Source organism: Haliaeetus albicilla, chromosome 14 (assembly GCF_947461875.1).
Source record: "Haliaeetus albicilla chromosome 14, bHalAlb1.1, whole genome shotgun sequence".
Taxonomy (NCBI): domain Eukaryota; kingdom Metazoa; phylum Chordata; class Aves; order Accipitriformes; family Accipitridae; genus Haliaeetus; species Haliaeetus albicilla.
In genome coordinates this window covers 22015449-22038923 of record NC_091496.1, presented here as the reverse complement: position 1 = coordinate 22038923, position 23475 = coordinate 22015449, and the positions used below count along the sequence as shown (strand labels likewise).

At 36.6% G+C, this 23475-nt stretch overlaps 1 protein-coding gene across 3 annotated transcripts in view; it reads left to right on the top strand.

The window, feature by feature from the left end:
• Positions 1–22454, top strand: part of IL17REL (interleukin 17 receptor E like) — a 48065-nt gene extending 25611 nt beyond the window's left edge. Inside the window, exons 4-17 of one of the 3 annotated variants that reach the window (XM_069801936.1) lie at positions 378–487; positions 1951–2065; positions 3663–3707; positions 4548–4687; positions 4851–4922; positions 7164–7218; positions 10490–10653; positions 12987–13031; positions 13694–13751; positions 14090–14235; positions 16827–16886; positions 17931–17988; positions 20432–20486; positions 21481–22454. In XM_069801936.1, the coding sequence (XP_069658037.1) occupies positions 378–487; positions 1951–2065; positions 3663–3707; positions 4548–4687; positions 4851–4922; positions 7164–7218; positions 10490–10653; positions 12987–13031; positions 13694–13751; positions 14090–14235; positions 16827–16886; positions 17931–17988; positions 20432–20486; positions 21481–21508 (1151 nt within the window). In that variant the 3' untranslated portion in view covers positions 21509–22454. Of the gene's footprint in view, positions 1–377; positions 488–1950; positions 2066–3662; positions 3708–4547; positions 4688–4850; positions 4923–7163; positions 7219–10489; positions 10654–12983; positions 13032–13693; positions 13752–14089; positions 14236–16826; positions 16887–17930; positions 17989–20431; positions 20487–21480 lie in introns of all 3 variants that reach the window. The other 2 variants (XM_069801935.1, XM_069801938.1) reach the window with 2 other exon arrangements.
• Positions 22455–23475: the final 1021 nt, after the last annotated feature.

The following is a 23475-nucleotide window of genomic DNA, read 5'->3' as shown; positions in this document are numbered from 1 at the left end:
ACACTAAAATAAAATGAAAGCATTCAAACTTTTTGGGCATAGTCCATTTTTACTAACACCCTGCCATTCAAGTCCTTAGTGTGTTACCATTTAGATTTTTTCTGATATTCTTCACTCAGAGTTAATAGGTTTATTTTTTTTAAATTTGCATAAGAATTTGCATAATTAAAGCTTTAATTTATAGCAACCTGTATTAAATCCTTCCTCCTACCCCCACATGGGTGTTATATATAATGCCCCTTTTTTAAACAGAGAGAAAATACATGTGCCTTTCACTCAGAAGGAAAGCTTATGATATGGTATATTTTAATTTATTTTTTTGTTTTTCTTAAAGGTGCCTAAATTATATTTTGAAATCTATTCCTAACTCATTTCAGAGAATATCCGTGGGCTGGAAATATGTTCTCTTTCACTGGACACACAGCAATCTCAGTGCACAAATGTGAGATTTGCAAGAAAAAAAAGCAAGATGCTTAATGGAAAAAAGGTAGACTCCCTTTTTGGGTTGTTTTTCATTTAAATGTTTATGAGCCTTTGGAAAAAATATATTTTGTATCTCCCTTATTTTTCTCTCTTATTGACTTTGTGGAAAACTGCGATGAAATGTATGCTTCAGCATTGTCAAATGAAACTCCATAACAAAATGTCCTTTTATAATCTATAAATTCAATTCTCCACCATTTTTGTACTTCTCCCACTTACCTTTTTACAAGAGAAGCTGCCTCTGCAAAGCCTAATTTTTGTATCAATTTTGCTAGCTTTCTTTTTGTGCCCACCAAATCGTGGGGAAGCTTTTGTAACTCCAATTGCTAGGAAGCACAATGCCACAGGGATTTTAAGTGGATACATATGATTTATTTAAGTCCAACCATGTCAATGGAATTCACACATGTAGAAGACAGCCAAGTGCCTAAGCACTTGTGCACATCTGTCCTAAAGTCATGGTAATAATTGCAACAACAGAGTACATTTTTTTTACTAAACTGAACCCAGAAGTATCTATTAAAATTTACAACTGGGAAAAAAAAAACAACCAAAAACCAAACCATCCTTGACCAACTGTTTAAAAGACATGAATGTTTGCTTTCAATTACTGGTGGGTAACTGTTATTAATCCCATACAAAATGTGTTACTTTGTGTGTTTTGTAAATGTTATATTGATTGCACATGTGAAACAAAGTTTTCTCCCAAACTGCAATTGCAGTTTATGCTCTGTATTACTTGATGATCAAACATCCCTATAGGCAATGCAGAGCCAGCAATTGAACAATTGGTAGCTTTTAGAGTAAGGTAAGTTTATAGGCAAGACTCAACAAACATATTTAATGAAATTTTCTTAGTTTCAGTTCAGTGACTAGAATGGTGACATAAGATGTCTTTTACCTTCCAAATGCCTTGTACCAAATAGGAGTATATCCAACATGAAAACCTATATGGAATTTTTAATAGTTACTGCTATCAGTGAGGGAATGACCTGCTATAACTGGACCTCAACTTTTGTCTCCTAAATTACTTTCTCTCTCACAAACTGTTGCTGGAATGAACAAATTTGCTGAAGTTACCATTAAATGTTTAAACAGACCTTTTTTTTCCTATTCGGCAAGTGTTTTTGCTTGTAAAATGCCTACAAACTGTAACTTTTCGTAGTATGAACTTTCAAAGTTCAATAAGCATTGGGTACCTGTATTTCTATGCTTTTAGGATTATGTGATAGCTTGTAGATACTTGGATTTCTGGAACTGAAGAAGATAGCAACATCCTGGATTAGAAGTAATGATACTCTGCTTCTTTTACATTCTTAATGCTACAATATCTGAGACTGCTTAATGCTCCTTGTAAATATAAATAAATTTAAATAAAGAATGTTGCTTGCTTAACTCTGATAATCAGTGGTTTTCATGTATTCTGGAAGTCACACACAAACTTGATTTTATAAATGTTTTAAACAGGTACAGGTACAATTCAATTGCATTGAAGTCAATGTAGCACAACACATCTATGTGACCATGAAAACAGTACCAAATTACTGTGAAGTCAAGCTGAGTCAGGAATACTATGTTGAAGGTAGGAAAACATCTTAGACCAGAAGTTTTTCAAGAAACATCTTTTCAAAGAAAAAAACCAAACCAAACCAAAAAGTCCCAAATGCAAAGCCAAATCACGTTCTGGGATGGTAGATCATTTACGCCAGGACCAGTCTTATTCTACATTTCGATGATTTATTTTGTGCATATAAATATCTGACTCACTATAAAAAACAGAGACCAGAGTTTGTATCTAACAGTACATGGAAAACTGAACTACATTATGCATTTGTCCTAACTGGCCTTCTTGTGATTGGCATGTGCTATTTCTCTGCCTGCAGGTTCAGTCCTGTGTATTCTCTTGGCATAAGATGGAGCCTCTGCTTCTCTTTGTAGTTAGGCCACAGGTGGTTTCAGAGACTGAGGAAAGCTTAAGAACAAAATGTAAAGAAATTTCTTTTTACTTTCATTAGCTAGCTGTTCTATTGCTGGTTTTCATGTAACTGGATAAGATAAGGTAGCACTTTTCCATGTTTTGGGGGTAAAATACCTGCCATATGCATATAAAAATAGATTCAGCACTGTGGTCTGACCAAGATACAGTGTGGCTAGTGGAGATAAGTGCACCAAATGGTGGTGCAAAAAATGAAATGAGACTCCTTGTTTGATCCAGTGCCTGGGATTGTCCTGCCTTCCCATCTCCAGAGCCTGTTGGTGGGTGGCTCTTTCCCTTGCCCCTTGGTACAGTATCATCCCTTGCACACAGTATCAGACACATAGTGTCTGTTTCATGCTTTCATAGAAGTAAAGCCTTTTTGTATTTAAAAAGCCTTTTGTTTTCTTGATAAACCCCAATTCACTATTGAAGTAGATATGTACTTTGTGAATAAAGAGGGGGGAAAATAACATTCTATAAAGCCCACTTTTAAGACACTTTACAAGGGTGAGTAAACAAGGAAATATTTCTCTGTGAAAAAGAACTATGTGGGGAAATGAGAGAAAAGTGCTGCTCTAATACCGAGTTAAGCAAGGAAAGGTGCAAACAGTAAGCAGCACATTATGAGCTGATTTAGTGTTCTTAAATTAAGATTTAAGTTTTGGAGATACAAATACTCGATATTAATTCTGAAAGTGTTACCTGGCCTCTAATTCTGGTAAGCTTCCTGGGAGCTAAATAGGGTGTTTCTTTCTAAGCCTAGAGTAGAGTCAGAATAGCAAAAATACACAGTTGTTTATAACAGAGTAATAAGCCTGGTAAACAACAGGAGTAGCTTTCAAAGAAAGAATAACTGAAATTGTTATTATGATTATTATTACTTAAATTATTGTTAGGTACTAGGTAAAGAAATGCAATGTTATATCCTAGACTGCCACCTTAAACTGCTGATGAGGTTTTCCAGTAGAAACCCCACACTGATGAGATAGCTTCTTAAGGCAAGTTGTGATATAATCTCTGTTTGTAGCAAGGGTGCTTTTCTTTTTTTGCTGTTTATCTAGCACTGGATGTAAATCTGCCTTTAAAAAGTGGTATTAGAGACCAGTTTCCTGTTGGGAAGCTATTGGATAATTTGGCAGTTTATTTACACAGTTATATAAATAAAGCAGCACTGAAGAAAACTCTGGCTTTTATTTTGCAGATTGCAGAAACAGTGATGTGGGAAAATATATTCCAGCTTGTTCAGGTGAGCTGATCTTATATACAGCTTAAAGCTGTGAGATATTTCTGGTGACCTATACAAAGATATGTTTTCAGAGCTGAATAAGCAGGGAAAAAAATGATGATTTAGAACTGCCACTACTTATAATTACCGTGTAGTTGATAGGTAATGTCCTGGAAAATGTGTTTCTTTATATTGACTTGGAAATGCTAGAGAGCAGATATGTCAAACATATTGACAACCTACTTAATGCTTAAAATTTTGGAAATGGGTTTGTGTCCTTTTCATGCGCTTCGGATGGCTGGTTTTATATTTTGCCTATAGACAGATCTCATAAACAGATTGAAATTAATTTGCCAAACTGCTATCCTGATTTTGGCATACCCATGAATATATAAAAAAGAAAACATCCCCCCACATATTGTATTTGTCTAACATAGTTGCACATATTCTCTATGAAAGGAAGTTGCAACCTTGGGATAATCAGCTTTTGTAGTAGTATTAGTGTGTATATTTCAAATATTTGTACATGAACTACATAAGATTTCAAGTACTAAGGCTGAGGTAAAATCAGTAAGTGTCCTAGTCTCTCAGTATTGCCAGTGCTAATTTAAAACTGAATAATGTTGAGATTTATTCTCATTAAAATTATTATGTGTCATAAAATAAGAATACCTTTAGGAGTATCAGGATATAAAAAGAATTAATTCAAACATCCTAGGTAAGAATCTATAGAAGTTGAATTTCATCTCCATCAAGTTATGAAATACATTCTGTATGTTTTCTAAAGAAATAACAAAATAGAAATAATAAAGTAATAAAGGAACAGATGTGATAATTTCATGCTTGAGTTTTCTTTTTCAGCTGGGCAGTTTGATTATAATGTAGACAGGGCAAGGAAAATTATATCAGTGAATGTATCCAACTTTCTTCGAGATCAAGATTATTATGTTCGCCTGTGCCACAAATGGTTTACCTGTGAAGATGTAGGGGCATTTGCTGTGGTGAGTTAAAGCTCAGAGCAATTTGTTGAACTGGTGGGAGGTGACTTGTAGGTAGAAGTGGTCATTGAGGGCATAGTTATAGGAAACGGCCTTCTATATCTTCATGTAGCTTTACTAAAAGTCTTTTACTGTCCTGGATTCATGACCATCTTTTTCATTTCAGATAAAAGGGAAGGAATCTTTAAAATCAGTTTCTCTGAAATATTCTCAGCTACTCCCTTGTCTTTGCATTGAGGTAATACAATCTGGAATTTGGTATATACTTGTGTTTCTGATTAAAGAAATTTATCTGGGATTTGTGCTAAGAAAGGAGGAAAAATCTGTAGAAAAAGGCTTTAGACCTAAGTTTTTCACTAAGGCTTGTCTGACCTTATGATTATGTAAATGTGGAAGAGATTTTTTAGGAAACACTAATTAAAACGTGGAGATAAGAAGAAAATGGGATACAATTTACATTAATTTATGGAAAGTATTGTGTAAGATTAATTTGACTGATTTTTATAAGCAATGAAAAGACAGAAAATTTAATCTGAATTTCAGCATAGCATTTGATATAGTACTGCATGAGAAATGAAAAGAGGAATTGAGGAAGCTGGGAGCGAGAACAAGATTTGTATGGTAGATAATGCCTAGGTGGAGGCTAACTCGACTACTCCTGTTGAATGGGGCTGTGCTAGTAGGAAGGTTATTTAAGGATCACGCTTAGAGCGGTTCTTATATAAATGTTTTCAGCAATGACATGGACACAGAAGGTGGGAACGTGTTAATGAGATTTGCTGATAATACAGTTGAGAGGTGTAATCAAAATGGAAGAGGGTCAGGATAACTGGAAGAGACTAGAGATCTTCATATGTGAAATAACTAAAGGAGGATGAAGTATAACATATGAAGTGCAAGTTCATACACTTACTCTAATAAAAAGAATTCTTGCTGTAAGATGCGAGTCCTCATTTAGAAATAACAGTGGAAGAAAAAAGATCAGGGTCTAATAGTTCATCACAGGATGATTAAACTAACATGCTTACATGATGTAAACGTGAACGAAGGTCTAGTGGGTTAGATTATTCCAAGCTAACAGGAAAGTATCGGCAAGGCCTTTGAAATACTGTAGGCAATTCTTGTATCCATATTCAAGAAAGGTTAATTCAAATGGAAGATGTACATAAAAAATCTAGAATGGTTGGGGAATGGAGAGACTGTCTTATAAAGGAGATTCAAAGAACATGTTTTCATTAGCCTGGTAAAACACATGCAAAGAGAAACTATGTTTGTTATCTAAATACAGATAAGAAGGGTCACTTATAAGGAAAAAGAACAGATATTTTTTAAGCTAAAGCCATTCTTGCCACAAGAATGAAGGGGGATAAACTTCATTCCATGAATATATTCAGGATAGCTACAGATTTTTTTCTGATAATCTGAGAAGTGAGATTTTGGAATATCTTTCATAAAAACAAATAAAAAGTCATCAAACCAATTTAAAATGATCTTGGTAAAATATAAAGATACTATGTGAACCTAGTTTCTCAGTGAATTTTGGGGTAGGATTTACCTTGCCTATTAAAATACCTAAATGTAGATGTCCAGATGTAGATATCTACATTTGAATTAGATGTCCAAACTCTTATAGTCAATAGAGATCTAGTAAATGCAGTCAATTACTCAACTGACCAAATGTAGATGGCTATTTTGGGATGCGCTGGATAGCACTGTAGACTCCACTGGCTACATTGGCTAGATCTTTGTATGGCTACTGTAATAGTAACTTGGGCACTTTAATCACACTCAGATATGTACATTGTAAGCACCTAAAATCAGATACCTTAATATGCGAGTTGAACCACAAGGTCTCTTCCAAGCCTAAGGATTTTTTTTATTCCACTCTGAAAGGTATGAGGTCACTGGAAAGATGTTATTCCTCTCAGCATATACACAGAGAATTCCACAATACAATTGCTGAGCAAAAGATGGGGACTGTGAGTAACACAAACGTTTGCACGTGAATCTAAATAATTAGGGTATAGTAACAGCCATGCACATATACTTGTAGATTGGGTTAAGTGTTAGTCCTCAGATTTTAAGGATACATCCTTTACCATTACAAAGGCCAGGAGATCTGATGTGATTCTTGAATGTCTTTTGATATCCCTAGAAAGTAATGACACTGTAAGAAACTTAATGAAAATCAAACCGGAAGATTTTCTAAATGAAATTGGGCTAAATATATGACTCAGAAATAGTAGGGATATAGTGTTAAAAGGAATCACCTTAGTTCAACAGCTCCTATCCCCCTAATGATGAACAATAATATAGGTATCTAGTGCAACACATCCTTTTAAAAAACTATTTCCAAAGCTTTCTAATAAACATAGCATCTTTATCTTTGGTGGAAAGGTGTTCTGTCATATTATGTCTGAAATTTTAAAACCTAGTGTATCTGAGAATCTCTAGCTAATGGCCACTTTTTGGGTTGTAGGGTTGGCTGGCAATTCCAGATGCAAGGAGGATACAACTTTGCCCCTTTGAAAATGGCAAGTACTGTGCGATTACTCTTTATATGAGTGATTTTCAGCAGCTCCAGTAGTATGTCGCAATTTGAAATTCATCTAAGGTGAAAACCATAGATTGCAAAACTTCAAGGAAATTATCATACTGTGGGTAGATGAAATAACTTACTTTCAGACCATACTGTTCACCAAATTTATGCCAATATAAGCACTAAGTAACTTTCTAGTCATTTCCCACATTTTCTTAAGTCACACACAAACTGGCCAGAAGGAAGAAAAGCCACTGAGGTCAGCTTTGAAATGCTTATGTGAGAAGAAGGCTTCAAGGAGAGATTTGAAGAAGGTGTCCGAAATCTAACTTAAAGGAAGAAATAGGGACTTGAAAAAGTTATACATTTGACTGCATATGGGAGTTCCCATACTTAATGGGAAAATATTCACACAAAGTGTTCCAGCAAAGTCAGAGTTTGGTCTAAGATGACAGTTGAAAAAGAAATTGTCATATTACATAGGGTTTTAGTGAAAGTTTTACCAGACAGATAGAAAAAAGCATGGGCTGAAAAAGTGTTTTATTGTGTTAAGTCCAACATAAGTACAACAATATTTTTTCCCCAGACTATGCTAAAAAGCCCATTAAGGGATTTTAGTATTTGATTTAAAAAAAGAAAACAACCTTGAGAGAGAATAAAAACACCAACCCATAACAGTGCATCCAAACTCCATTAAACTGCATAGACATTCACTGCAATCCTTTCACATTCTTGCAGGGCCAATACATTTGTGTTAAAATGGAAGCAATTTCCTCTTTCGTAAGCCCAGCCTTCATTTCTGGTTTATTTTATTGTGGCAGAATGCATTGTTTGTGACACTGCCATTCCTTTGTAGCAATGGAAGGCAGTTTGACTAAATAAAAAGTGATTTTTTTTTAAATCTATTTATGCAATGGACAGCACTTACAAGAATGCTCAAGCTCTGTCTGTAGCTATGTCTATGTCATGTAGTCAGATCTGTCTTCAAGGTCATAAAAGCAAAGCCTGTTGGCCATCTGCAGTATGAAGTCCTAACCTCTATTCTTAGTAGCTGTTCAGTCTGAGGCTGGATCTCATGGGGCACAGGTTGTTTTCTTCCAAGTTTTCTCCTAGCTCTACCTATTTCCTGTGCTTGGAATGGTTATGCTTTCCAAGTGCAGGAAATTGGGCTCATTAATCCCATGATTCCTTCCTTTCTTCTGTATTCTGCTTCTTTTCCTTCCCTTCCTACTGCAGTCATTCTGCTCCCTGATGCCACTGAATCAGGACTACAGGGATAGCTGAAGCATATGATACAAAGCTTTATGTAGTAAGAGGAAAGGCAGTATGTGCTTTGGCACACTGAAGCTCTTGAAGCTTATTTTTGTCCATTTAGGAAGTTCCAGTGGACAATTACAATTGAAAACTTAACTTACAGCTTTGATAAGGAAGCGAAGATGGGAAATACTGTTTCACAGCTATACTTTTTGTTTGCTCAACTATCCTCCTTGCAGGAATCTCAGGCAATTTTTTAGACTGTAGCACCCAGCTATTCAAGTATATAGGGAGTTCCAGCTTTTAAGCCACATTATTTTCTATTTAAATCTTTCTTTTTCCTAAGTGACAGCTCTGCTGGAATATCTGAAGTAGATTGGTTCTCTTTTTGGCTCATTTATCATTGATGTAATAAAATTGGGATTATAGAATAAGTTCTGTGGTAGGAGGTAATTAACAGTTGTGTATCAGAAAGAAGCTCTTCTATGTAATAACTGTTTTGGGTTAATGTAACTAAGAGAAGAAAAAAAGGAAAAAAGAATGTCTATTGGTTAGTAAACAATGTAATTATATGAGACTGAAGATGAATGAGCATCTTTATTATGATGTAAATAAGTAGATCCCATATAGGAGTAAAACAGAAGGAAAGTAAGTCAGGTAATAAGTCAATGAGCAGGCCTGGAAACAAACCTGAGAAGTCTTAATTGTGTGCTAGTCTCTTAACTATTAGGATTACACTTATGTTATATCTACATGATTACAGACTCCTATAACATTTAAAATGTAGCTGTGAAAAATGTCAGAACTGTTGGGACTTTGCAATCAGGTTAAATATTCTCTAAACATTAGCTTTATAGAACATGTCCATTTATTAAAAAGAGCATTTTTTAAAAAGAATCAAAATTTCTAGCAGTTTTTTTAAAACAATAAAAATTTCCACTTCATAGAAAGTTTCAGTATTTTGATATATACACATTGGGACACAAAGTTAAGACAGCAAGAGGCTTGGCAGAATTAAAGGGTCTGGAAGGTTTCTATTAGAAAACATCAAAAGGTTTTAATTCAGGACATTTCTGAGAGAAGCAATATCAATAGGAATTGTTGTTATGCTTGATGTTAGTTGAATTTGGACACTGTGCTTCACTTTGCTATGTTTTCTAGTCATGGGTATTGTTTGTTCACTCCTCTTGAACATCCAACTGGCCACGTTTTCAAGTTTTTTCTTCACAAATAGTTGCAGAAATATATTTTTCTCCTACTTCTGACTATTAGACAAATGTAAGAAAAGAAAGTCAGTATGAAGTGACTAATTTGACCAATCAAATAAATAAGACAGATTTTATTTTATAACAGTGTCTATTTAGGATATCCCCAAATATATGTTGACTAGCTCTGAAATTATGGTTTGCCCAGTATGCATAGAAAGAAGATTATATAAATGCTGTAGAAAAATTATTTATTGTGAATGACTTGTACAGCTTTGTTTACTATTGGAGTTCTTGATATTCAGCCAAAGGCCTGAATTTATCTTCTTATATGTACATTGTGTGCATTTAAGTCCTACACAAGACACACAGAATCGTCTCCAATACCATCTCCAGTCGCTAATGTATGGCTTCATTCCAGTTTACTATACACAGTTAACAGAAGGTTCTTGGTTAGGAATTTGCTTGCGTTACACTCCCCCTGTGATTGATGGGCAGAGAATGAACTTCCAGGAGCTTGTGCAGCCTGGTTAAGAACCCTAGTGATGCCTATCTATCACCGTAGTGAGAGACTGGTAAGACTAAGCTCTCAGGCTGAGTACCTCTGGTAAATGCCAACACTTTGGTGGGATGAATTAAAGTTTTACACTGTTACAGCGTGAAACACTGCAGTTCTGATTGTTGAAATGACAAAGAAATGGAAAAGCAATGCTTTTGGTTTTAAGCACATGTGTAGGTTCCAGATTTATGAACAATTTTGATTCATTTTTAGACATCTTGAATAATATTTCGACTCTTTGTATACAGATACGAAGGCGCTATGGGATAATATTGTTTATAACCCAGCAACACAAACCCTAGCTTGGGAGCCAGCCTGTCCTGTGCTTGTCATGGTTAACCTATGCAGGTTAATGAAGTCTAACGACCACTGTGAAGATATACAAAACTCTTCCAAAAATTCTCCTGAGAAAGTAAGAGCTATGCAGATTTATTCGAACTGTGAGATTGAAGGCCATCACCAAAGACATAATGTGAAGAGCTAGACTTTGGAATAAGAGCATTTGCAGATTCCTCTCTTCTTCTCTGATACTTAAGACTATTCATAATCACAGTCTGTTCTTGTACACTAACCACACGATTTATTCAAAATGCTCACTGACTCACTATTAAGAAATAAAAAGTGGAAATGACTGTGAAGCTAGTAATGTTTGCTAAATTCTTTGGGGTAAATAGGGTCTGCTTTTCATTTATAGTAAAGGCATGATTCATCTGCCCTGACTTTGTTGTCTAAAAGATAGGTGTTCAAGCCAATGCTATTCGTGTCAGATTCCCTTTAAAGTAAGTGAAACAGACAGATTGGGAGGACAACTCTTCTCATCTGAAGATAGGCATGTAAGAAAGGTTGGAGGGATTTCTGTCTGAAGGTACCTCTTTCTTTTCACTGACTATCACAATAATTGTGATTAGATCAGATTTGGGTATTTAACATTCAGACACTGAAAATGTAAGTGAGATGAACCTAAATCTCTTTAAATATTACTGGAGACATAATGGTACTTTGGTAGGGCACAATTGTTTTGTACTTTATTAAGGTCTCTTTGAAGTACCTTCCTCAACCTGGTCCAATGTCCTGAAATTGTGGGTGTTGATGTGTTGGGTCCCTCAGTTTTTCCAGCACTTATGTTCTAAAGTTAAAAAGGGTTTTCATTGCTTGTATCTTGAGCTGCTTAATACTTCAATCTGAAGTCTCATGACACTGAATGCACTGGAGTTATGAGGTTGGTTAGAATTCTGGCTTTTGTCTTGAAAAGTAGGTTTCAGGCTTTTCCGATTTTGGAGAGAAGCCAGTAAACTTGAGGTAACAACTGAAAAGGCAAATAAAATCAAATACAAATTCTTAATTTTTGAAACTTTATGACTGTTATTCTAATGACATGATTTGGGGGGGGTTGACTCAAGATTGTTGGATGCTTTTTTGATTAGGAACTCCTGGCCAAGTGTTCAGTGATTGTTCAGATTCACCATTTTATGGGTTTCAGCAAAGCTCTGATCTTGCAAAACCAAATATATTTAATTTTACACATGTGAGTCATCCCTGTGGGATTTGTCATCTGCTGACAACAAGCACAACTCATTGCTTGCAGGAGAGGGAAAAAAAAAGAAAAAAAAAGCCTAAAATGAGGTTTGGCTGGTAATGGTCATATCTATTACCCAGAACACAATCCAAGATTAGTTTATTACAGGCAATGAGTGTTCTCCTGTATTTACTCATTGCATTTAATGGCTGAATGTTAATATTGATGGACAGAATGAATTTTCCCTTTTTTTCTAATTAATCCTAAAAGTTTTGATATTGAATTTGGTCCATTTATTGTACCGTAACCTCGAAAAACATCTCTATAGTGTGCTGGAGACTACTGCAGAGATTCCTCAGGTAGTGCTGGCTCCCCCAGTAAATCCACACAATGCTGGATGCTCTAATACTATGCACATGTACTAACTTAGGCCCAAAAGCTATATAACTCTTATCTCTAATTAGGCTGGGGCTTTCTCTGTCAGTGGCAATGCTCCGTATCTCACTGGACTCTTAGAGAACTATCTTCTGTGACCCTATTGTAGACATACCTGAGGACATCCATTATGATCTTCTCAAAAAAGTTGCAGGGAAGAGGTGTTTGGTCATGATGCAGTGTGTTATGCTTAGTCACTTGAGCAACAGTGTTTATTTAAGAAAGATCACTTACATGGGTAGTAATTGTTTATATGAGACAAGGCTTTTTATGGTGAAGTCCTTGAAGGGTAAACAGTTGTTAATCAAGAAAGCAACATTTTGTAGGTCACTTAAGTGGATGTCTAAAATGCAGTCTACATTTAAGTCTTTTCTGGAATAGGGATATGGAAAAATGAAAATTTCTGAACTGAAGGTGGATCAACATTTTTGGGTGTATGCTTAAATGTTCTTCTGAGTTGTTGATGAGTGGTAAATAAGGGACTGAAACAAGGTGACTGTGTAATCAGAATTTTGCACAGAAGCCACCATAGAATCAATTAATTTAGCTCTAATGGGTCAGACTGACTATAAAAAAAGTTACATGTTACAAATAAAAAGAAGCAAATTATTCAGTAATCCAAAGTAGCGGTTGTTTCTATTCTTATTATTTTATGTGATTAACTTTCTGGAATGTTTATAAAGTAGACAAAGCAGTTCCTTTCTCAGTAATCAAATAATGAAAATTTTGGGTAACTGATTTTGTGAAACTAGTTAATGAAACTAGCTAATGCTGAGTGCTTTCCTTTCAAGCAGGTTAAATATTCTCGTGTGGACACTCACCCAAGACTTTGCATGAAGGTAAAGGGATTTCTTTATAAAACACTTATTAACCGCCCTCTTTCTGTCAGCTCTAAAAAAATTAGTTGCTAATGTTCTTTAGGTTCAGTATTTTGTTTCATAGCTCTGATGAATGGGAAGTAAGAATAAAGGAAATGTGAAAGATTAGATTAAAAGGAGGTTCTTTGGAAGTGCAGCAGCAATGATAGATAGGACATAGGTCAGATTGTGCCCTCTGTTTTTTGTGCTTAGGAAAAGCAGGGCAAAAAATGTTTTAGGTCAATGCAAACTTTGAAGCATGCACTAAACTTAATGTATAACGTTTTCCATATTAAATATTTGATAATAAAAATGATCAATACACTACATTTACTGGAGTACCTTTTATTTTTCTAGTCGAGAAAAAAACGCCACATAAGGCTAATGTAGGCATATTATTGTTTTCTTTTAGGTTACTTTTAAGTTAGTGTAGCTACATGTTTCTGTAAAATATGCATGTCTATAAATACCTAAAGAATTGGGGGACCTAATTTAAATCAAGGGTTAGAAGATACCGTAGAGCAGGAAAGCTGTGAATTCACCTTCTGCAACTTTCTGGAATGCACTGATCATCTCTAGTTGAATCTGTAGCCACAGATTGAAATTGAAAATCCAGTTTTCCTAACAGATTTCTCTGCTTTCAGTTTACAACCAAGCAAGGCTCTTGGGTTAAATGTCCATTTGCTCATGGAGAATTTCCAGGTAAGTATATTTTTTTAATTACATAATATTAAATTGTGAATAATATTTAAATTGGTCACAAGATATGAGCCTTCTCCAGTAAGCAAGTGAGATGGGTTCACATCACTGTAGCTTGTAAATTATGGCAAAGAGATCTGACAGCTTGTTACTTCTATGAATCCCCACTAAATCAAGTGTTTATCAGCATAAAAAGTAACTTATAGGAATCAAAATAATTACTTGCATATCATTTGATGGCACTTAACTAAGTAAAAAGGCTTTTATTTTAGATATAACAATTTAGAATATAATATATGGTCCCTGTATGTCTAAAAGTAAGTCTTTTCCCCTAATATCAGCTTGGAAAATGAGAACTGCTATAGCTGCAGAACAAATACAAGTTTTCTTCACATCCCAAACCAAGGCACAATTCTCAGTGCTTGTGTGTAACAGGACGCAGCTGGCTTCATGTGAATCTGTTGGGATGCACCATTCAGTCTCTGTGGTTTGTATATATTATTTCTTAAACATTGTAAGACTTTTAAACATATCTAACTGCATTAATTTATTATTCCATTTATTGCTCTGCAGCTTGAAAGCATTAGTAAACCCATCCATGTACGTATTGGAACAATTACTGGAACATTTTTAAAGCATGTAGTTCTAATTCTGATCTCACACCGAAGCAAGAAATAAATAAAGATCCTGAAGTCAAATGAGTCACATCAAAGGAAGTGACTATTGAGTGGAACCTTAATATTGTTTTAACATCATTTTTGCAGTGTATTTGTAGTATGTATATAGCAATTGTTACTGTTATATTTCATATGTGGGTCACTGATACAGCTGACCTAGCAAATCTCACATCATGAAATGTAAGACTTGAGGCAAAAATCCATGATGATCTTGAGCCATTATAAATCTCTCAGCTGCCAAAACAAACTCAACACACAAAAAAGGTAAGTTTTCAGCCAAATTAGCTTTTTGAGCAAGCTGACTGTGTGACTACACAACTGCTTCTTCCAGCAAAGTGGGGGGAAAGAGGAAAATGATTATGGGAGGGTGAGATTTCTGTTTCGGGCAGCAGCTAGTCATGAAATGGGAGCCTTATTCCTCTCTTGCAACTAAGCCTATATTTCATACATTTTCAGTGCAGCACTGTGGCTTGCCCTTGCCCTTCAACCCTCCCTACCAGAGTTACCTTGTTGGCCTGGCTTGTGATCTACTGGAAAGCGGGGTCAAAGAGCAGAAGAGTGGCCATAGCATTATTTTTCAAATAGGAGAATATTAGAAGGATAGGACCTAGGAGCTGGAGCTACTAGGACCACCATGCTGAAAGGCATCTTGCTGGTTCAGCAGCCAGCTCCTCAGCAGCCTTATATCCACCCCTAAATGTGTTCTCCTGCTTTCTGCTCCACTGAACAGGTATATAAGGTGTCATATGATGGATTTTGAGAAAGTTGAGAAATCCAGATGTTGTGATTTCTGCTCTTATTCTTGACTGTGCCCATTGACTTCACTCTGCTGTAGGGGGATGTGCTTTAGAAGACACAAGCATGCTGTAGCTCCTATACCTGTCCTCTTTTTAGGATATATTCCAGCTGTACTTCTTTATTTATTTGCCACTGTATGCAGGTACATGCTGCAACTGTGACTTTTTGAAGTACCTCTGATGCTTTCAGTGTGCAGGGTGCACATACCAGGGGGTAGCTGACAAGCAGGCAGCTATGAATAAGGACTTCTTAAACTCGAAGGGGTGGACACTGAAAGCTGAATTTATTTTCTAATGAATCAGTTTAGGTCTTTATTACATCTCTGGTGCTGAATGTAACAGAGCAGCTGTTAAAAGCAATTTTCCAACTCGGCTTTGCTGCTCAAGCTGAGGACATGCTCAAGTGGAACATGATAACTGCTCCTGCAGGAGATCCCAGAGCTTAATAATCATGGGGAAAGGCCTGGGAAAAAACAGCTATCCTAATCAACACAGACCACAGAGGGCATTGGTGGCGCTATCAAAAGTCTGTCCTAATGGGGCAAGATATCTGGGGAAATGCTGTATTACTGGCAGAGATGGAAATCTGTACGGTAGAAGAGTTGTCAAACACTATGTTCAGTGAACACTTTAGAGTGGCACTTCCCTTCAGCTGGCTTATTTCACATAAAATCTGTGGAGTTTAGACTTTCTGGTTTTAAAGGTTCCCTGTGTGAGTTACTGAGTGAGAAGTGTAATGGTGGAGCACCAATAAATCACAACTAGGTATTGAAGTGTGTGTTTCATGAAGGGCACTGATGCATTTAAAAATGCTGTTTTCTTCCCTCTGGTACAAAGCTGTTATGTCCTCTGCTACTGTGACAGAATGGGAGCCCATATAAAGTTCCTGTCTCAACACCATGAGAAATATACACAAGGTTTTCGCCAAGGCTTAGCTCTGTGTTCTCAGAAACCAGTGTTCATTCTCTACCTAGTAATCCCTGTTCAGTCATGCTCAAAAAAGAACATATTCATCTAATTTGCCCCAAATTATTTTAGGAGTTTGCCACACTAAAGATAGCAGTGTAGGATTCATAGCTATTAGTGGAGTAACTAACATTATTTTGAGGAAAAACCATAAACAATCAAACATTAAGTGTCAGAACAGTAATTTAGGACAATTTTACCTTCAGGCCAAACTTGTTCTCAGCATACAATGTGATGGGAAATCCAGAAGAATTGTAAAGAAAGGGTCATTCATTCAAGTCAGGTACACCAGGGAAAAGAAGTGAAGATGCTCATTGGCTAATGTGGTGTGGACAGCCACGGTGGGGAAGGTGTTCTGCCTTATGATGCTTTATAAAATGCAGCAACATTAGCCCTCTTCCTGTGCTGCCCAAATTGTGCTTGGCAAAACTACACTGGCTGCTTATGGTCATCGAGATCTGGGGATATCTCTGAAAGTAAATAACCTTCCATAATGAATATATACTTTATTAATTTTCTGACACAGTAGAACATGTAGCATTATTGGGAAATGAGCCAAAGAGCTGAAGAGACACAATACATTTTCATTGTTCCAGGGTATGGAAAATAATAGTTTTCAATTTTTTTCTTTTCATTAGGGAGATTCTGTATCAATCACTATGTCACAGGAAATGTGTGGGTCAACAATTTGCATTCAGGTATGTGTTTCGATTTTGCCAGGTACTCTGTACAAAATAAACAAATCATAAAAAAAAAAAAGGCAAGCCAGCAGGCACTCTCACTGCTTTCTCCTCCCAGCCAAATCTGATTACTGTGTGAACGGAGTTGGCAAAGAGCGTTATTTATAGCTTGATGTGCTGCCACCATCTCTTGTTGAGATGACATTAATTAACAGAGAAGTTGCTCTCCATGATCTTGCTCCTTTGTCAGTGGCAGATAAAGGGATATCATCAGGAAATTGTTAATCCTGTCTTTATATGTTCCTTTGTAATAAAAAGTTCCAAGGTATCAAAAGATCCAAGTAAATCATAGATAAATTTTTCAAAAATTGACATTAGCTGGAAAAGGTTAGGCATATAGCAAACAGACAGTAAGTGCACAGTATGCTAGAATTAGCACTGCTGAAAGCAGAGCTGAGCAAGTTATTTCTGATATTTTTGCACACTATTTCTGTAGCTGAACTTTATTAAGACAACATTAGTAACAAATGAGCATGAAGCTGAGGTTTATTCCTCTCTGGAGTTAATGTTCTCAGCAGACACTGGGACAAGAGAGACTGACAGCTGGAGCTGCGAGGCTCCAGCAGCTGCCCTGGAAGGCCCTTGTCAGCTTCACTTTCTGCTGCTAGGAAGAAAGGGGCAAGATGAAAGTGAGATTGGCAAGAGGCTTCTGGGTAATGAGACTTGGTCTTCTTTCCCTAGTGAAAAATCAGATTTGATGGTAAAATTGATGTTTTCCTGCATAAATAATTTTATTTTTTAAATAAGACATTATCTGTCAGAATATGGTTCTTCCACCCCCGCCCCCCCGATCTGATTAGCTTTATAATTTAGAAACCTAACAGTGATTGCAACTCACTAAATATACACTAGACCAGCAGTCTCCTTATGCATTCATTTAAAAACAGATTTAAAAATGCAGTCATTTTAGTAAACTAATAAAGCAATCTCATTTTGTCAACACAAGTGTTTAGTAACAGTTCTGCTGAGAGGGGAATAAGCCTCAATTCTTTCTTTTAAAAGGGCTGGAGGACAGATGTAGATTATTCAGTTCCACTGCAGATCTGTGATATCCACTGTGGTAAGTATGAATGATAACAAAAGAAGAATTAGGTCTTCACTGTCTAGAAAAGAGCATCTCAGGCGAAGCGTGTTTTCATTGGGACTGAGGTGGGATTCACGACTGAATGTAGATGTCTGCATGTGAGCTACATGTGCTCAGCTTCCTTTATAGACAATGGACTCATATACTTCAACTACCTTTTAATTAGCTACTGCAAGGGCAGCTTGTGTGGCTGGCTGTTTTCTCCACTTCCTGGGTGAATTTTCCATCCTGTGCCAAGTTCTACGTGCCACACCTATATTTACCTTGCTGTCAGTACATGAGGTAACTAGTTGAAACCAATCCTTGGCAAGTAGGCACACAGTGCTGTCCTTGTAGTGATTGCAGCACAGCCCTACTGTTAATTCCCCACCTCTGCAAATGGGACAGTAGTACTTCACTGCAGAAGTACGGTGAGGATATTATTATGATTTGAGGTACACTCAGATACGCTCATGGAGTCAGAATACTCTGAAATCTCCAAGCCCTGAAAGTAAGGTGTTGTAGAAGTTAGTGAGTTCAGAGCGAACTAAGGCTGTGGGGTTTACAGTGAAAAGCGCAGGAGTGGTTTGACTAGTTTAGAACTAAAATGTCTAAAAAGAGTCAAACTGATTGAAGGCTCAATCTGAGCATTGCCAAAAAACACCTCCTCAAACCCACCCAAACAACCAACCTCCCCTCCCAGTTAATTGTAAACATAGTGATTCCTATGACAGGTTTTCTCTGTTGTTTAAAAATACTTGTCTGTTAACTACGGCTTCAGATTTGGAAGCGTGATACTAAAAAGGAGGGAGCTTGAATCTGTAGTCTAAATGCAGTTCTCGGTGCAAGCACTTGCATAATGCTAGTTCAGGTTTCTTCTCCACTTAAAAACTCATAACAAGCCCACTCAAGGTGAATCAATTAAATAGAGTGTTGTGATTCATGTAGTCTGGATGCATATTCTTTATTCATATTTTCCTTTTAACAAAGGTTAAGGGTATGACAAAAGCATGTAAAATAATGAAAGGCTCCAGAGATGGCAGTCTGGGAATTTCCCTCTGCCTTATTGTAGGAGAGAATGGGTCTGTGTATTAAATGAAAATGGTGGAATACTGAAAACTGAGTAAAGAACTTTTGGGGCACAGTATTTGATTTAAATGTGGAACTTTGTCACAAGTTTTTGTTCTGATCAAGAATTTGTGGAGATTTAGAAAAATAGAGAAACTCTGTGCATATCAAGAATATCAGAACTGTAATACGTGATCACTATGTTTGTTGTATAGAGGATACTAACCTCATGCTTCATGGATTCTGCCATACTTTATATTTTTGGAATAATGCAGTCCATATTAGTGGGTGGATAATTCCACCTCTGACAGCTGACCAAGAGGGGGTTCCCAAAACCTCCCTCTGAGGCAGATGGTACAGGTCAGTGTCAGAGTCGGGACATTGAACTAGGTGTGTTCAACTCATTACTGCAATTCCCGTGTTCTTAATGACTCATCAGGACCCATCAGCTGCTTGTCATGTGTAAGATTGTTAATGTAACAGTAATAGCATTACTACTAAGGACTTTTGTATTTTTAAATGCTTATTTTCTATAACAAAGATATTTTCTCAAGCACTAGCTTTTCAAAATCAGGAGATGATGAAAGTTTCTTAAAGACAATGTCACCAAGGGTGATAATTCTTACACTGGGATGCTTGCTATTGTGCTTGAACCTAAGCTGTTAAGAAAAACAATCCACATAAAGATGAAGGGAATATTAAACCTAAGATTTGTCCATAATTTGTGACAATTTGGATTATACAAAATGTCAAAGTAAATAAGACATAGTCTTATAATGGCATAGTGAAAATATTTACTGCATATATGTTTGTAAAATAGAAATTTACATTGTTTTAATACCAAGCAGCATCAGTGTGTCCAAAAGAGCTGTGATGTTGTGTTATTAAGATGTATTTTGTTACTCAGGACCAAGATTCCAGTGATGACAGTATCTATTATAAAAAAATCAGTGTAGCTAACCATCATGAAGGCTACTCCCTTTCCAGATGCAAGAAGAGTTTTGTGGCATGAAGAATGCATTATACTGCAATGCATTGCATTTTTCTATCAGTAGCTGTGCTTTGGAATTAAAGTGGCTTAGCCTTATTTGGTCTCCAGGGGATGGAAATGGGAAAATCTGGGTTTTCTTTCATTTAATAGCTTTGACTTAGAAATAAAACTTTGTGTTCTTTTGAAATTTTATTTTTCCTTTGGCCACTTTTCTGGATTCTGTTTAATGTAGCCAAATATTTTGAGACATTATTTCACCTATTAAAAAAGAAACTTCTCTGTTCTGAATGAAGGAATAATCCAAATCGGTTAATTTGAGAATAAATATGTGAACCGTAATGAAAACAAAATGGCAACCTACATTTGAACTTGTTTCTTCAGGTTTTTGTGGTCAGACATACAGTGATGGAAACTCAGCAAAGGCCATGACACACAGGTATCCATCCAATGAATAGTTTAAAACATCTTTGAGAGTTGATAGAGTTGCTAATCCTGAAAACATATAATTGTCCTCTCTAAAGAACAGAAGCAATGTCTGAGTAAATTTTGTACTAGCCAGCAGGAATATCAGGTTCCTATCTCTGCCCTTTCCTTGTCCCCACTGAAGACATCTCTTGCTTCTGTGCTTTCTCTCCTCTTGCTCTCTCTCTATTGCACCACACTGCAGTCTGGCATCAGAGGTAGCTGCCTTGCTGCCAAAGAGAGAGGACAAAGGGAGACAAATAACCAGTGGAAGTAGGAAGTTTGTAAAGTAACAAGACAACCTTCAAGAGCCCTGGAACAATCTCAGATTTGCTGAGCGTGACATTCACATTATTAGCACCTGCGCCCTGCTTTCTCCCTGACATTTGCAGGCAGATAGTCCCCTTGTGCTCTCACTCATTACACGTGTCTCCTCAGCTGTTCCAGTGCTTCTTTTCATTCCCACAGCCCTTTGCAAAACACCTATTCCTAGGTTGTAAACAAATCAGTAATTAATGCAGCCCATGGATATATGATTTGGTAGAACCTGAGCTCTTAAAAATGCTTTTCCTTTAAGGATACCCTTTCAGAGGCAACCTAGAATAGTGGGAGCAACCTAGAACTCCAGAGAGAGTAGAGATGCTCCGAAAAGCCCTTGTTCAAAGATGAGAAAAAGATGCAGGCTTACAGAAGTTATGCAAGTCATGTGGTTGAGAAGTGGCTACCATCTTTGCTTTGAGGCAGTCTTTGGCTTTTCCCTTGCCAGAAGATACCATTCAGAATAAAGTATCTTGGTTTTGTTCCTCTGTACATATGAGGGCTGTTTGGACTGTGACAGTCAAGTCCACAAGCTGTAGACAAATGGTTACATTTGTTATTTAACTCCAACTATACATGAATGCAATGAAGTCTCTCACACTTCAGAGAAAAAAAAGCCAATCTTCTTTCCTCTTCTGTTTTCCCCCTAGAATGAAGAGAGTGCATTCCTTGCATTGAATTTTACAACACATTTGCAAGGTCCTTAGTATCTTCTCAATGTCAAGTTGTATTTTGGAGTAACTTGCAAATCTTGTCTAACTGGTTGTCTCTCATGTTAGTAGTTTCTGCTAATTACTGTGAGATTATTCTCATGAGTGAAGAATTTAGCAAATTAAGCCTATTTTATGTCCAAAAGAAGCTGGATTATGATTCCTCATTTCCCGGTATCTCAAAACAAAAAATGTCTTAGATCACTTAATTAGGGAATCAGGTTTACATTTTCCTTCTAAATTAATATTTTATATACAATATGCTATAAATGAGTACTTTCATAGTACCTCGTGTACCTATAGAAGAAGTATTTCAGATTTTCTTATTTGTAACCCTCATTTTTAAACCATAAGAAAAAAGTTTTTGAGAAATGAAGAATGGAGGAAGTTTTCTCAGCTTTGTTACATTATCCTTCTTTGCAATTTCCTTTGTTTTCCGATGCCATTCTGATTATCTCACCATAACAGACCATATTCCGTAAATATGTCTGACAACTGCTTTCTGTGTTTGCATTTGTATTTGACTTTGAGATAACTTTCCTATTTGTCTGAGGAAGTACATGTCTTTGGTTTGATAGCTATTTAAAACTGTCATGTGGAAATCCAGCCTAGAAGGAAACAGTTTAGTGGAAAGAACTGAATATTTTTTTTCCATTGTATCAGTATTTATATTCAATTGTTGAGAATAATATTACACACTGTACTGATTATCAAACATTTGGCCTTTATTTCACTGAATACTCCTGTCAAACATCCTTACTTCCTGTTGTGTAACAAGGAAATAGTCAACTAAAAGATGATTAATAGCAAATCCTGAAACCATGTGGAATTGCTCATGTGGGACCAGGAATATGGGTGGGGAGTGAGGGTCTGGAACAAGAAGTTGATCAATAAAAAAATATTTTCCATCTGAATGTGTTTTTTTGTTTCAAGACTTTCAAAGAGCAATTTACGGGAGACAAATAGGGCGTGAGACATATCTGCTGTGTTGAAACACAAGGTCTTTGAGGTGCCCTGAAGAGGACAAATTCTGCTTGGCTCCTCTGATATCAAAGCTTCATTGTGTAGACTGCACATCCATTAGATATATTTTTATTCCAAGCAGTGCTACAGCTCCAAAAGCAGAGGCGGTAAGGCAGCTTTCCTAAAGCATTTATTTACTTGCTTTGGCTGTGAAATAGAAGCACTGATCTATTCAGACATCTGCTTTTCCTTTAATACCCTCCAGACTGCAGCCAGAAACAAGACATTCAGCTATTCTACTGAGAGAGCATCATAACTTTACTCTCTTCACTTTCCTCCAGTGGAAAAGTCTTCTTGGTAGGAAAGCTTGATTTGTACAGTGTTCTTTTTATTGCCTCAAAAGTCTTAAGATCAACTTTTTGAATATGTCCTCAGACTGAAAATGAAGTAAAATTATACAGGTGTGGCAGGATCTGAAAACCAAGTGTAGCTAAGACAAGTGACAAGTTCATATGAGGTCCTGAAGCAACAATAGCTGTACTGAAGCTGGATGCTTTCAATGATAAGATCCTGTTTCAGCTGCACAGACACTAAATCTCGTGCAGTGTATCTTCTCTTACTGGCTGCAGCGATGGAAGTACCAAAGAGAATGTGACCAGCCATGGTCCTGATCACTTTGCTGCTGTTTCACAGGAACGCTTGAATGATGAACATAGCAGACATGTCACTTAATTTAACTGCCTGAAAGTGAAGTGTTCATTCCATGGTAGTAGTCAAGGCTCCTATGATAGCCACTGCAAAGAGACAGGTACTTCCCAAGCATATTTCATTCTGCTTGGATACTTGTTTTAGAGGGAGCCTGGACAACTTAGCCTAAATGCTTACCATTAAGACATTCCTGCTTTTGGCAATGTTTGCAAATAATTCCTAATAGTATTTCCATACTTTGGCTCAGGTCTGCCTGTTTGCATT